At 44.4% G+C, this 14,967-nt stretch overlaps 2 protein-coding genes across 2 annotated transcripts in view; one reads left to right on the top strand and one right to left on the bottom strand.

Moving 5' to 3' along the window:
• The window catches only part of Su(var)3-3 (lysine-specific histone demethylase Su(var)3-3), a 146,371-nt gene that overhangs the window by 70,666 nt on the left and 60,738 nt on the right, over positions 1-14,967 (top strand). The gene's annotated exons all lie outside the window — the stretch shown is intronic.
• Tollo (Toll-like receptor Tollo) lies at positions 9,853-14,382 on the bottom strand. Its single transcript, XM_065300974.1, has one exon. The coding sequence runs from the start codon at positions 14,246-14,248 to the stop codon at positions 10,520-10,522; it is 3,729 nt and encodes a 1,242-aa protein (XP_065157046.1). The 5' UTR covers positions 14,249-14,382; the 3' UTR covers positions 9,853-10,519.

The following is a 14,967-nucleotide window of genomic DNA, read 5'->3' on the forward strand; positions in this document are numbered from 1 at the left end:
CAGCATTACACATCGCGTATTAGACATGACGATGTATAATGAAGCAGACATTCAAGCCGGTGTGTCGGTGCAATAATTACTGGCTCGCCGCGCGCGGTCCTCTCCAATCGGGATTATTTGCTGCCTCTCTTTCTTTGATGTTTAGATTTTCATTAAACGAATGAACAGCTACAGGATAATCCATAGCTGGAGTGACTTTAGGAGTGATTGCGGCTGAGCGTCTACACCAAACACGTTGTGTGTGTGATGCTCTGTATAGTCAACATAGTTGGTAATATTGCACATTGCGAATAACCTGATGCGCTTGTAGAACACGATTGCAACAAGCCCTGCGTGTGTGCGAGTCCCTCTTTAGAACGAGACCTTGTCTCGGCTTGTCTTGCATCACGCGCGCGCTTGTCTAACAATGACTTAATGATAATATGAGCATTATTGCATTATGAGTTAAGAGTCTTCTGATCTTGGCGGCATACCTTTTTCGCTCGCTTCCACCTGATCCAATCCACAGTCCGGTTTTCATTTCATGCTTGCGCATATTTGTTTGTAGGTACCATTTCGCGTTGCGTGCTTTACCACCTCGTGTTACTAGCGCGTGCCTTTAATCCAACTGAAAATATCTAATTAAATCCGGCATTAATTGCGATTAGCGTATCTTATTGCGCACATATGTTGAATACCTACATTGTGCCTAACATGTAAGATGAAACCGCGCGTTTTGTGTAACGATGTGTTTCTGGTTTATGACTGTTGCGTGAAGTGATGAGCGTCCGGAATGTGTCTTGAGCGAAAATGCAAAAGTCGGTGTTTGTGTGTCTAAAGGACGCGTTTTACGTGTTTTCTTCATTGTGGAACAATGCAAGAGCACGAGACAATGGATGTCGCCTCGTTTCTAGATGGCTGCACGATTTTGCGTACACATGCGAGTGAGCAACGTCAGAGATCTCTACAGAGATATCAATAAAAACGTTTACTGTTTATTGTTATTGCCTATTATGATTTTTATTTAATTAACTTTTATGTGTGTCTCTATGGTTTCTGTGTTCGCGTTTTATTGCCGTTTCTCACTCTAACAAGCGGTTCTGTTCAAGGGTCATATTTGAAAATGACGACTCGAAACAGAGGATACATTCTTGCGCAATGAAAATAACTCAGCGCGAAATAACGTGTACTCGAACGCACTTCCACTATCATAATTCAACGGATGGCATCGCACGGCACCACACTCGGGTGTCCTTAATTAAATTTCATTCATTACGCTTTCGCTTCGTCGTTTTCTTTTCCACTTGGTTTCATCCGCTAGAATCTAAGGTTTGCCCGCTTCTTTCTTCATCGTTTTTAAGGTCTTGGACACGCTGGTCTCTCCTCCGCACACCGTTCGAGTTGTAATTAGAAAAAAAGTTCTTTATAACGTACGAACAATGATTGTGTGCTCATCCAAGTTCAATTGTTCGCCCGTGATGCTTGAAGAGCAATGTAAATAGAAACTTCAAGAGTTGAAAGATGCAAGAGATGGAACGAGATACATGCAAGACATCGTGATGACGATGATGCGAAGATGGTAAGAGACCACGATGTCGCCGTGTGGAAAAAAGGCATCTTACACAACACGACGTCGTTGTTGCGCACGGTTTTGTTATGTTCGCTTGCGTTTGTTGTGTGTTGTATGCGCCGTTTGTTGCGCGTTTCTACACTGTTGATCGTGTGTGGTTCTCACACGTCCTTGTGCGCGAAGAAGTGGATGAGGCGCACAAAAAAGTGTTTGTTAAAAAGCTCCGATTTGTTGATTTAACTTTGTCCGAGCGTCGATTGAAACTCGATTGGAATTCGATTGGCGTTCGGACACTCGAGGCGAACGCGCCGCGCCACATAATGCATAAATAATTTATTGTTTGCCGACCGACGTTGACAGCTGTTTGGCCTGTAATTAAATAAGGAATTAATTATTTTTTGCGCCGGCGTTTGGCTCGCGAACGATCACGATTTTTGCCTTGTGGTTTCATTCAATTCTTTATCATGCTGCACGCTTGTTTAATGCTAATGATGGCACACAACAGATGTTTTCACTTGTTGGTTTATGTCGGAAATATTTCGCTTATAAATATATGTACCTACTATGAAATATTATCATCGTGGTAGGTAGTTCCGACACGTGCTTGTCTTTTGCGCTTGGCTGTAATGAACATTGCTAATTTTACGGGTTATAAACTTTTTGGAATGCTTTTCTTGACGCTTCTACAGTTACTCATAAATTTTTTGCTTGCAAAACATTTAAATTTTAAACATATTTTCATATCTGGAAATTCATGAGGTCAAAGTATTGTTACGCGGAAGAAAATTCAATTTGTGTGTATTTTCTATTTTCAGTATTTAACAGATTTTTGTTAAAAGAATCAAGTATTTAATTTCTCGTTTTTGATAAAATTTTATAGAGTTCTTCGCAACAGGACACGATTTTAGTTAGCAAACGCGTGTAATCCTCGTAAACACGTTTCAAAAATGTTGTTTATTGAAAAGATGATCATTTAAAAACACAACCAAATTGATAATTTGATGGGTTTGAGACCGGGCAACAATTTATGATATTTTCGCTTTTATCGATAATTATAATGTGCTAATCGAGTGACAGCCTTAACCAGCTCGCCCAGAATGTTGTCATCGCTTGCCGTAATCGAATTCTTGTTAGAATGAGTCAATCCCCACACCTCACGAGTATATTTAAAACGCGTTTGGTGTGTATTTACTGAATTTGGAGAGGACGTCATTTTTATTGCGTTATTGGCGATGAGGCACGGCCAGGCATGACAACGATCGGTCGTAAACTATGATTTTATTCGTTTTAATTTGGTATCTTGCGTAATTCACTAAGAATCGAATCCGATATGACAAAATACAAGCTGGAAGTTTTGTCATAAATTTGTGTTTGATCCAATTTGTCAATCGGAAATTACATTAATTAACGCATATTTAGTTAATATTAATTTCAAAATTAATTATTTTTGAGGTAAATAAGTGTCGATTGGTTTTGGGTAAACTTTGAACTGTCGACATATTTAATTTGAAATTATATAAATTCTAATTAAAAGTCTTGGTAGTTATCTTTACATGGCATGAAATTGCTTGGGAAGACATGGCTATAAAATACAATTTTATTACTTTTAATCATATTTCTAACATGTGTAACATTGTAACATACCTCTTTCATAATAAGTCATAAAACAGTGGCCTTCGATTATATTATTTTGTTCTCTTCAGTTCACAGGATTTAATTAGTTCTGTGTTCTCGACTATTTCAGCATCACGTAAAATTTTCAAACATAAAATAAAATTATTTTTGAGTTTGCTACAGATAATTGCTTTCAATTCATATTATTACATACGAGTAATAAAATTGTTATTGGTAATTATATTGCAAAATGCACAAAATTCAGTAGTGCTTAGTTAATAGATCTACAATTCAGTAGCATATTTTATGAGATATAATGCGATTTTATGTAATAGCCACTTAATTCTAAAATGGAACAATTTTCACACATGTCTACAACACTTTTGATATTTGTTTCAGGTAAGAAAGAAAATCAAGCAATTGCCACTCGACTCTAGGACGCCCAACCGTGTCGCGTCTTGTCGATGTTATGATGCAAGAACAAGTCAAGCAGCCGACACACTCGATATTTCTCCGGAGTACCGATTCTGAGTTTAAGGTACGAACTGCGTTGCTCTCTCCTCGCTGCCTCGATGGCGCGAAGAATGATGATTTATACGCTCAGCCGGTATAAATATCAGTTTACAATGCGATTATTCAGCGCTAACGTAATTTGATACACAAAGGCAATAATCTAACGTTCGCATATATCAAATATTGCACGCTGTGGACTGATAGCGAACAATGCAGCTCAGCGGCGAGTCAATGTGCATACGTAGTCACACCTCGCTTGCAAAGGTATCAGCCGTCATGGATGTCATACATCGACATGCCATTGTGTGTACGTGTGTGCATGTGGTTTGAATTAAGAAATACGTATGGATATTCACACTATCGCTTGCAATATTGCGATTGATGTATATTATTCTTTTGATTTGTGTTTGTTGCGATAGTGCGACTTGGGAAACAACGACTTGGTTAATTTCGACTTATCGTTCTTTGCCATTGAAGTCTATGGTGTCACCTCACTCCTTCAGCAATTTTCAAAAAGTGCAAACAATCATAATCTCCTAGCTATTTTACAACTGCAACTACCAAGTCATTTCTCTATCCACTTATCTGTGCGCGTGAGCATTCATCATATGACATAGTGCTTTATTGCATTACTTGATAAACTTGTTCATCATTCGTACAATGGTTGTAACTGTTGCAAAATTATTCTTTTTTGCACGTTTTATTGTACCTAGACAAATGGTTGACGGTATTTTGCACAGACTGACTTTTCGCAGCACTCCTTCACTGGCCTAACACCTCTTTTAGCGCGCATGAAGGTGTTTATTTGTGAGATCATTCGCGCTCGCCGCACAATTATCCGTGAACTGTTTCATTGTTTTAATAGGCTGCTGGCCTCCACACATGTTAGGCGGTGTGTACTCGTACGCGCACATGCTCGCGCTGATAAAAATTAAATTGTTGCAAGAGAAGAGTTAAGTATCGTGTACGCCGTCGTAGTTAAATAAGGCGCAGCTTGTTAGTGTGTAAATTAACTTGCAAAGAAGGCGTTCGGCGTTCATCATCGCTATATTATACCGATTATGCTCGGCTTCATTTTTTTCTTCTTCGTGCCCCGTCTCTTCCTTTAGCTCTGAATTAACAATGTGTGTAAGTTATCTGGTGATCTTATACGCCGATGAGGGCTGGCCTTGTTATTATTTTTTGTTGCGCGCCTTGTGCGTGTGTGTGTGCAATGGCTATGCATTCGTGTGCTTCGGTCGCGTATGACTCGTGAACGCACTCGCTAATATCGCGCAACGAGCCCGCCGCATTAACGGTCTACGATATTATAAACTAATATTGTGTTTAAATAATAACGAGCCGGCCGCGTTTATCTAAATACAATCTAATTAGAAAAATGTACGGAGCGCCAAAGTGGGAGTAGTTTTCTTTAACGAAAAAAACCGAAAATATGCGCGTCAAAATTTCGGAATGGCTTACGTGTTAGAATGTTATGATATGTGAGCTTTAATTATAGGCTCTCTTGTTACGTCTTGCTATGATTTTTATGTTTGAGGCCAAATTTTGAATTATGTAAATTTCGCCAGTGATTTCTTCCACCTTTAGAGTGCCTCAGGTTTAGTGGCAAGTCGCAGTTGTGTGTAAGTACCTACCTGCAAAGGAAAACAATTTGTTTAATTTTATTCGTACACAGTTGGCGTGTCTTTTGATGAGCACATTAAAATTTCATTTATTCGCGTTATTACGGGCTCGAACAGCAGAATAAACACTGGGTAACTGACTGAAGCAGTCGCAATTGCAACAATGGCATAACAACAATGAGAATATCAAATCGAGGAATATGGGCGCGCACGAAGTGCCTTGTTAATTAACTTAATTACAAATGAGTTGTGCAATTTCAATTTGCATTATGCCTTTCGTCGTAATCGTCGTACATTTCTCTCGAGTTTATTTCTTTATTCGCATTGCATTGTCGTCAGTCGGTGCTCACCACGCGGCGTGCAGAAGTAAAGAGTGCCGCTTCTAAGATACCATCCACTTGTGGTTGTAATAGTGTTTGATGAGAAATACACCGGGTATAATTGGCTGCGTTCTGGTTTTATAATCAACACGCGCGCGCATTGTGCACTCAACATATCGCGGTTTGCCTGGAGGGTCGTTAACGTTTTGCTTATTGCATTAATTTATTTACCATACACGGAATTATATATCGTGCGCGCGCGCACACAGATGATCGACTTTTAGCCATTTCTCACGAGTTGCTGCTCTCATCGCGTATGCAAACTCAGCACGTCTCGGGCGACTTAAAAAGTGGCGCGCGTCCATTTTACACAACTTGTGGAATAAAACGAGATGCACGTCCAAATGTTCCCATCCACTGGTGCACGTGTGCTTGCTACGAGCAGCTAGGAAGACTGCGGCCGACCCAATAAAGATTCAGAACCTGAAACCAGAATCTTGTGGACGCGGACGGAATGAAAGCCGGGAGTTTCTAGTAATAAAACTCGGCAATGCAAATGCGAGGTCTGGCTTGGAGCTGGAATTTGCATAGCTGCGCGGAAATTGCGTGATTCACACTGATTTTTTTCCCGCGGCTCTGGCAGACAAAAGCGCCTGACTAATGGCACACATCAGAATCAGCTAGAAAAATGCTCGTGTTGTGCATTTCGAAGAGACCCACGTTGAGCTGCTGGTGTAAAAGCGGGTTCGTGTAATGATATACAAAGAAATTGTGTGTTTAATTTTTTTACTAAGAACTTGGCCGGATTCCTGGCCCATCACAACTCGATAACTATGTGCTGCGACTGCATTGTACGAGGAAATCGCCGTCATGATTACTCCAGGTCACGAATTACCGACATCGGAATTCACTTTAACACATCCGTTATTAGAATCTCTCTTCTCTGCTGGCTTTAATCTCGCATCTTGCGTTTGCGTTTTCGTCGACGATGAAAACCTGCTGCGAAGCAGAATACGATGAGAATCGGTGTTGTTGTAGGAGACGATAAATCGTGCTGGATTCGGCGTTAAAAGCTGTGAGCGCTTCACGCCCAGCCTGAAAATTAATTATCTTCGCCAAAAAATTACGGCGACGGCCGATGTAATTATTTAAATGTTTAATATAAATAGTTTTTTGAACGACGCGTTTACTCTTTGTATCGTGTGGAGTGTGCTGTGTTAATGCCTTGAGGCAACAGCGTCTAATTGCGACTTTTTAGCGGCTAATTGTTGCCCTGGTATAAAAGCGACGTTTTGCGCCTGGTTCTCTCGGACTGCGTGCCGAGCGGATGGCAAACGGCGAAAAAAACGAATCAAATCGCGTGTTCGACAGCGCGCCACAAGTGCCTCGATAAATCAGGAAGTGTTTATACACCTCTTTACGTATCGATATACAACTGTAAATTGAAAATGACTCTGCGAGAAGTAGTCAGTCGGCGGGCTAGATGCCTCCGCCAGTGGTGAAGAAGAAATTGAATATTGCTGCCAGGTCGTTTTGCTCTCGTTGCCGCTTTGCACGAAAATGTATGTATGCGTGCAACAATAAAAATAGCGTACACGTAGAAATTCTAAAGGTAAAGAGTGTGCAAGAGGTACAAACTGCCGCGCCGAGCCGACAAAACGAAGGAAGCGAAACGCAAAGAAGTCTGCGGACCACGATCTAATCTGCAGAGAGACGGCCGAAGTCCGAGGTGCTTCAGCTAGCAACCAAGAGCAAGACACAAGGCACACACCGTCGGAGGTAAGTACGAGTAGTGAACCGTTCCGCGCGGAACCGCAACGTACTCGTAGGTAACATTCTATACACGCCGGTTACCTAAGAGTAGGTCACGTGCATGGTAATTTTTGCCCCGAATAATGAATGCATTCAGCTGTACAAAAAGCAACAACTCCTACTCGTCCACAACGTTCCTCGACTACGAAGTGCCTACTTCTTCTACAATGCGAGAGAGACTCAGAATGAGTTGCGAAACGTACGGTCTTGAGACAAAACAACGAGAATTCTATATGCATGCGGATAAACAATAATAATTTGCAAAAGAGGTTGATGTTGTTCGTGCATGTGTGAGCGGCGAGTACGTGTTGCGCGAGACAAACGACCATCGACCGGCGAGCGCGCGATGTGAATATGCATGCGGATTCGTCGTAGAGGTATCGAGAAAACCGGGATTAACGGTACACTCGTCGATTCTTTGCGCGCGATTTCAACTCTTTATAAAACGGGGCAATACTTTTAGCGATCGACCATAACTGCGATTTGAGATGATAGCGCTATCTGTACATCCTACAATTACGTTTATGACTGGGTTTTATTGACGATTGTTTGCTAACTGGCCTCGAGTTTTATCTGCTTTTTTCTCTTCGTTGTGTAAATGCAATGTTAAAGGTACGGAAATGGAGTTTTCATGGACGAAAACAACTGTTAAGCTGTTACGCATGTGGGTTGAGCTCTCGTCATAGACGCATCAGTCTGACAGGCTGCAGGCAGTGATGAGGAAGAACCGTTTTCGTTTTTTTTTTCTACACGATGTGTTTCAAATTTGTTTACTAAACGTGCGCATGCAAACCACCAGGTTCACTGATTGACCCTCCAAAGGCCGACAATTAATAATCGCGCGCTCTCCACGTATCTAAACGAGCAACTTCGTGGTTCATCCATCCCGGTGCTTTGCATTCGGGTTCGTGTACGTGACACGTTTGATCTATGGAGTTCCGTTTTGGGAAAAAATCGAAAATCAATTAGTATTAAGCGTTTTGCGTTTACACCGCTATCTATGACCATGTTTGAATCAGCTACAAAGATTATTTTTGTGGACGGCCAAATTGAATTGAATATTGATGGTGAGTCTAGGCACACACAAAATGGCAATAGTCAAGCGAATAAATCTATTTTGTCACTTTAGGCGAAATGCCAGCGACGATATATGAATATTAAATGATCAAAGTAATTTATGTCGATGTTATCTTAAATATTATAAATTAATTTGTTGGTCGCTGCGCTATAGAACAGCGCAATCTGATGGGACCGCTTTTAATGGAGATACTGCAATGGATGTGGGTATGCTGCGACGTCTCTCCGAAGAACAAGTAAAAAGCGGTTAAAAATATGTATCTGAGCGATATGTCGAAGTTATCTAATCGCAGCGGCCATGTAATGAAATTCAATAAGTCCGATTGACTCACATCCACTGTCCTCATCCACCAGAACGCATCTGAGCAGTCTATTATGAGATACAGGACGTGCTCGAAAGATGATTGCATATTGAACTGGTTATTTGACGACAGTTATTTGCTCACTTGGTATGTCAACGTGGTGTGAGCATCAGCGGAGTAGAGTTCCAGGATTCATCGGTTATAAAGCTTAGATTCAATTTGTCAATGTCCGATCCGATTTGATCACGTCGGTTCGCTGTGCTCCTTCATCTGCTGCCGAGGACCAGTTTGTTGGTTTTACCCACTCTTGTTTTTCCTGCCACGCTTCGAGATGCTTTTTACTGCGTGTACAGCGCTTATAATTAGTTAAACAATTTCGAATCGTCTCGTTTCACCTCATCTGAGCAGTTGGGTTGAAGTTACAAGTACTTAACGCTTACCACAGCACCGTGCATACTCGATCTTCTACGCTGATGTGGAACGTGTGGAACTCCTCAAGGCGCGCATTTAAATATTACGTTACAATTATAATTTATGAAAATAAAGCTGCCGAGTTAGTGTGGAAAAACAAGGCGAAAAAATCGACCACAAGTCCAGCGGAATGGACGCCGAGAGAAAAAAATTCTCAAAGAGAAGAAGACAAAAAAACACACGAAAGGAACGAAAACGACTAGGTACGATAATCATGACCGTGGATCGGGTTCCTCGTTACGAAAGCGTTAACAATCTCGACCTGCAGCTGAATGCACATGCACGCCGACGACTCGCCGTAGCTTCCAACTATGCGCCCAACGCGCCTCCGACTCTTCTTCTTCGCTCTTTTTCTTGTTCTTCGTGTCTTCAGCGCTGGTCTTGCTCGTGCATCCGCCAGCGCCATGCTGCTTCGATGCGTTGGTTTTCTCAGGTCGTTCGGTTACGTATCACATCTCGTTTTATTTTGGCGATGCGATCCGAGGCGATTTGGACGCGCGAGGTGAAATAAAAAGCGAAAATGAATACAGCGCATCGCCGAAGAATGAAATTTAAAGAAACAGAAAAACTGATTAAGATATTCGCATATTCTTTTATTATTATTTACTCACAATCGGCATCGCAATAAATTCACACAGTGATAAATAAGTTTACTAAATAGGCACTTGTTTTGTGTTGCACATTGCGCGCTTATTTCTGGGAGATAATAAGAATGCGTCCTTCTTGTTTTATACAAAAATCTTCGCGTCTTCGTCGATTTACAAACGAAAAACTAATAACAAAATAAATATCAGACATGTATCTATTACACACAAGTTACAGTTGTTTTAAAAATTGTATTTACACATTCGTCGTCGACTTGCGCCACTCGTAAAATACTATAATACAAAAAGCGTTGACAATTTTTTCTTTGCCTATTCACTAATTTATACACTTTGTTTCTGCAATTTATGTACACCTTGGGCAATTTTTATCGCATTCAATCTTGAACAAATTTAGACTCTGTGTTGAGTTGAATCGCACTATTATCCATTCATTCGTATCACAAATTCACTCCACAAATCACTGCAATTGCACGCGCAAACAGTCTCATGATAGAAAAGTAGGTCGTCGAAGTATGTAAATAAAAGATTAAAATTTCTACAATAATTAATTAAATTACGTATCACAATTAGCTGACAATATTTTTGTATATAGGATATTTCTGTTCTTGTCCCTTTTTTTGACACGACGCACGCACTATATGTGAATGGCGACGGTGCGCTGCCCGTTGCCGCCATTCTGGCCACGCGCCCCGTGGCGATGCACGTGGTGGTGGACGTGCGGCCCCCGCTGCGAGCCGCGGCGCCTCTGGTTCATCGGCACGTCCGGCAGGGCGAACTTGAGCTTCTCCCAGAAGAGCTTGTCGCCCCACTGAAGGTAGACGTTCGTCTTCAGATAGAGGCGAATATCCGGATCGAGGTCCTTTTGTGGCACTTCACCCAAAAGTATGACGATGAGGCGTCTGCGCCGGTCGCGCAGAATCTGATGATGTGCCGACTTGAACTCGAAGCGGCACCACTCCGATTTGATGAAATTCTCCGACAGGATCATTATCGTGCGTTTGGAGGATTCTACCGCTTGGACAATAGTGTCCGGCAGGAAAGCACCCACGGGGAAGTCACGGTAATTGAGGCACAGTTTGTAGTTGGGCTCTAAAGCCGGCGCGAGCACTTCTGCCACCCACGCCTCGTCCTTTGAGCTGTAGCTGACGAACGCGTCAAACAGTTTATCGCGATCATCCCGATCGAAGTCGGCTGATTTATGAAACAGTCGCACACCAAATTTTGAATGACACCACACGCGCACTTCTTGTCTGAAGATGAACAGCAGTAAGGTGACCGCGACGATCACAGCGAACACGGCCAGTGTGACCACGAGCAGCGGCAGGTAGTCCTGTATGGCCTGCCGCTTGATGATCGTTTTGGTGGCTGTGAGGTTGCCGTTGATACTGTTGTCGATGTTGGCGGCACCGGCGCACACTGTGCCGTTCTCCTGGCGCACAAAGAACCCGAGCTCAGGGTTATCCTCGTACATGTTCTCGTTGTAAAAGTCCAGGTCAGTCGTGTTGTACACGCAACGCACATAATTCAAGTCTTTAACTACGTCGCCGGCGCGGATCATCCACTCGCGCAACTTTTCGCTGAACTCGCAATCGCAAGACCACGGGTTCGACGCGAGACTCACTTCGATTAAGGTCGTTGGCAAATACCAAACACTGTAATCACTGATGCGGTTATGGTCCAACTTTAACACGCGCAATTGCCGCAGATCGGCGAACGTCATGTTGTTGATGTGGGAGATTCGGTTATGCTGCAGCATGATCTCTCGTAGTCCAACCAGCCCTTCGAATTCGTAACCGTAAATTTCGCCGATGCGATTCTGGTCCAGATGGAGAACCTCCAGATCCTTGAGGCCATTGAATGTTCGATTGTGAATTAATTCGATGTTGGAGTTGTTGAGGAAGAGCACTTTGAGCTTTTTACGCCCGATGAATGCGTGGCTCTTCAAAAATCGCAAATCGTTACCATCTAGATACAATTGAGTGGCATCCATAGGGATCTGTTCCGGAAGTTTCTCCTCATATCCTGCATTTGAGCAGTCCACCACATTTGCAGACCACGATTGATCATGATAGCACGTGCAGTTGTTGGGGCAGGTCATTTCGCAGTCGCACGCATCAAAATCGCAACAGTGGCAGAGTGCGAAGCAATGCGTTTGATACGTGCAGAGGAACTGATAAGGTGCTGCCTCGACGAGCGGCACGTATGTCCGGCCCCGATTGTACATTAATTGACAGTAAATACTCTCCAGGTCGACGAGCTTGGGTTGCGTGCGTGCCCGATTCCCGCCGTTCACTTTCTGCAGCCATTCCATTGTACAGTCACACTGAAACGGATTGCCGCCGATGAAGAACTCGGGCAGTTCTTTCTCGGGCGGCACCGCCGATATCCGCAACGAGTTGGAATCCAAGCTTGTGATCTTGTTGCCGAAGAGATCTACTCGCGTCAGGTTGGGCTTCTTGAAGAACGTGTACGACTGCACCTTTGATATTTGATTGTCGTTTAAAAAGAGCACCTCGACACTGTTTGGTATCGCGGTGCCTGTGATTTCTGTCAGCTTGTTGGAGCTAGCGTCAAACGTGCTCAGGGAGAGAGTGGACTCGATTTCAAAGTAGTTGCCTAGTTCTGCGATCTGATTTGAATGGATATCGAGCCATTGCAGGCCTGCCGGTATAACGGCGTAGTCGAACCACTTTAGGTGGTTGTCCGAGATGTTTAACCAGACCAAACTGGGCAGCTTTGCGAAGAGATCTTTAATGTCGGTCAAATAGTTGCCGTCCAGGCGTATGGCTTGCAGATTTAGATTGTTGTCGAAGGTACCCGGTGCGACGTGCTGCACCTTATTTCCCGACAGGTTCAAGATCTTCAACGAGACCATCTTGTCGAAAACGCCTTTTGTGATGTTCCCGATGCTGTTCTCGGTTAGGCGTAGACCAAAGAGATGCTTCATGTCGGAGAAGGTCTCGTTTCGGATGGAATCGATAAGATTCTCGCCGAGGTCCAATGACTTAAGCATGGGTACATTGGAGATAACTTCCGGCACTTGCATGAGTTTGTTGCCGTTCAAATGCAGGTCCTGCAAACTGGAGCAGTTCTTCAGTGCCTCCGGGTGAATGGACGAGATTCTATTATTGTCTAGCGATAGCAGCGTCAGCACGTTCACGCCGCGGAACGTATCGCCGTCGATCCTCGTTAATTTATTGTTTGAGATTATAAGCGTGTGAAGATTGTACAACTCGGCGAAAGTGTTCTCCGGCACTATTTCGATAAAGTTATCGTTCAGTCTTAAGATTTGCAGGCTGTACAGATCACGAAACACGTTTGGTTCCAGCTTTGCGATGCGATTGTATGATACGTCCAGGACGACTAGTCTAACAAGGCCCGCGAAAGTAGCTGAATTAATCCAATCAGCGGTGAGCTCATTATGACTGAGGTCCAGCACTAACAATTGTGTTAGCTCACTGAAGAGTCCTGGTGCGAGGACATTGATGGAATTGTTCTGCAGGTACATCTCTTTGATTTCGCGCGTCTCGGCGAAAAGCTCAGGAGGTAGGCTGACCAGTCTGTTATCCGCCAGCTTGATGATGTTCAACGAGACGAGGCCCTCCAGAGCACGGTCTGCCAGATGCGTCAAGCCGTTGCCTTGCAGGTACAGCTTCTGCAGCCGGCTCAGGCCCGACAACTGACCTGCTGGCAGACGGTCGATATTATTGCGCGACAGGTCCAGCAATCGCAGACTAGCACCGCACCGCTCGGTCGAGCTTTGAGCAAATTTGAAACTCGATACTTCACGCAGCCGGTTGCGAGTTAGATTGAGTACTTCGAGCGAGAAGAGCGGACACACCGCACCCTCTGGTAAACTCCACATGTTGTTTTCGGCGAGATCCAGTCGCTCGAGTAGTCGCAGCTCTTCGGAAAACGCATTTGGCGCAACTTCCAAAGTCATCGCCGACCAGTCCGTATTGTGGGTCCGTACCGTAAGATTTCGGAGTTCTTTTAATCCTTTGAACGCGCCATCGGACAAGTTGCCGATTTTGCAGTACTCGATGGACAACTCGCGTAACTCCACCAGAGGCTTAAAACTACCCGCACTTAAGCTGCTCTGAAAGAACAGATCGTCACTGCACTCTAGTCTCAGCCGCACCGTGTGCTGCGGCTGTATCACACTGAAATTCGTATTCTCCAGTTCGCTGTTGATGGTGCGCAGGCGGCACACGAGCGCGACATCGTCGTCGTCCGCGCCGCCGTCGACGACGACCCACTTGCACTCGTCCGGCGCTTGATAGCGCAGCGCCTTGCTGAGCGACGCAGAGAGCACTCCGAATATCGTCGCGAACAGCAAGACACACACCGTTGTGGTGCCCATGTCGTCACACGCGTTTTGCGCGATAAACTACACCATTGTAATAAGAAAGCAGGCTCAGCAGCAGCCGTCGTCTCCGTTCACACATACCGCGCACAACCGCTACGCTCGCCGTTCGCTGCCTGACTGAAGGTGCTCCTGCCGGCCGCTCGAAGACAAGGCCACGGACTCTTGCGGCGAGCGCACGGCGTCTCACCTCGTCCCGCACCGCAGGTACCGCCATACCTTTGCCACACTCTGCCTCACCTTCCACCGCGGCCGCTTCTTCTTCTTCGCGCAGCTCCTTCGGCGCGTACCTCTTAACACGGCTGCGTCTCGTCCAGCGGCTCGCACCAACCGGCCGACTCGCCGGCGCTCATAAAAAACTGTTAACTGAGACCGCTTTTTTTACGTGAACGCCGGGTTTTCTATCTGATCGACTGTTAAAATCGCCGGCCGGTCGACCGCGCGCTCGGCGCGTTGTTAGTATTCACATAGTTTCAGCGTACGAATAAAACATCCCTTGCCTTGACACTGCCGCGCAACCGCGCGGTGCGTTGTCGGGCTGCGCGTTCTTGCACTTTCGCACGATAAATTCGATGCTCGTTTTTGTTGCGCCCTTGTTTTCGTTTGGCGACCATGTTTGTGGACCGCCTCACGTAATGACTTAATTTATATGATGATTGTGCATCATTAATTATTTTTGCCGGCACGCATGCGCAGGCGTCTTTGGTAACTATGAT

Source organism: Atheta coriaria, unplaced genomic scaffold (genome assembly GCF_025399875.1).
Source record: "Atheta coriaria isolate IRGN ID8LTWV9N9 unplaced genomic scaffold, Caltech_Dcor_3.1 hic_scaffold_4_pilon, whole genome shotgun sequence".
Lineage (NCBI taxonomy): Eukaryota > Metazoa > Arthropoda > Insecta > Coleoptera > Staphylinidae > Dalotia > Dalotia coriaria.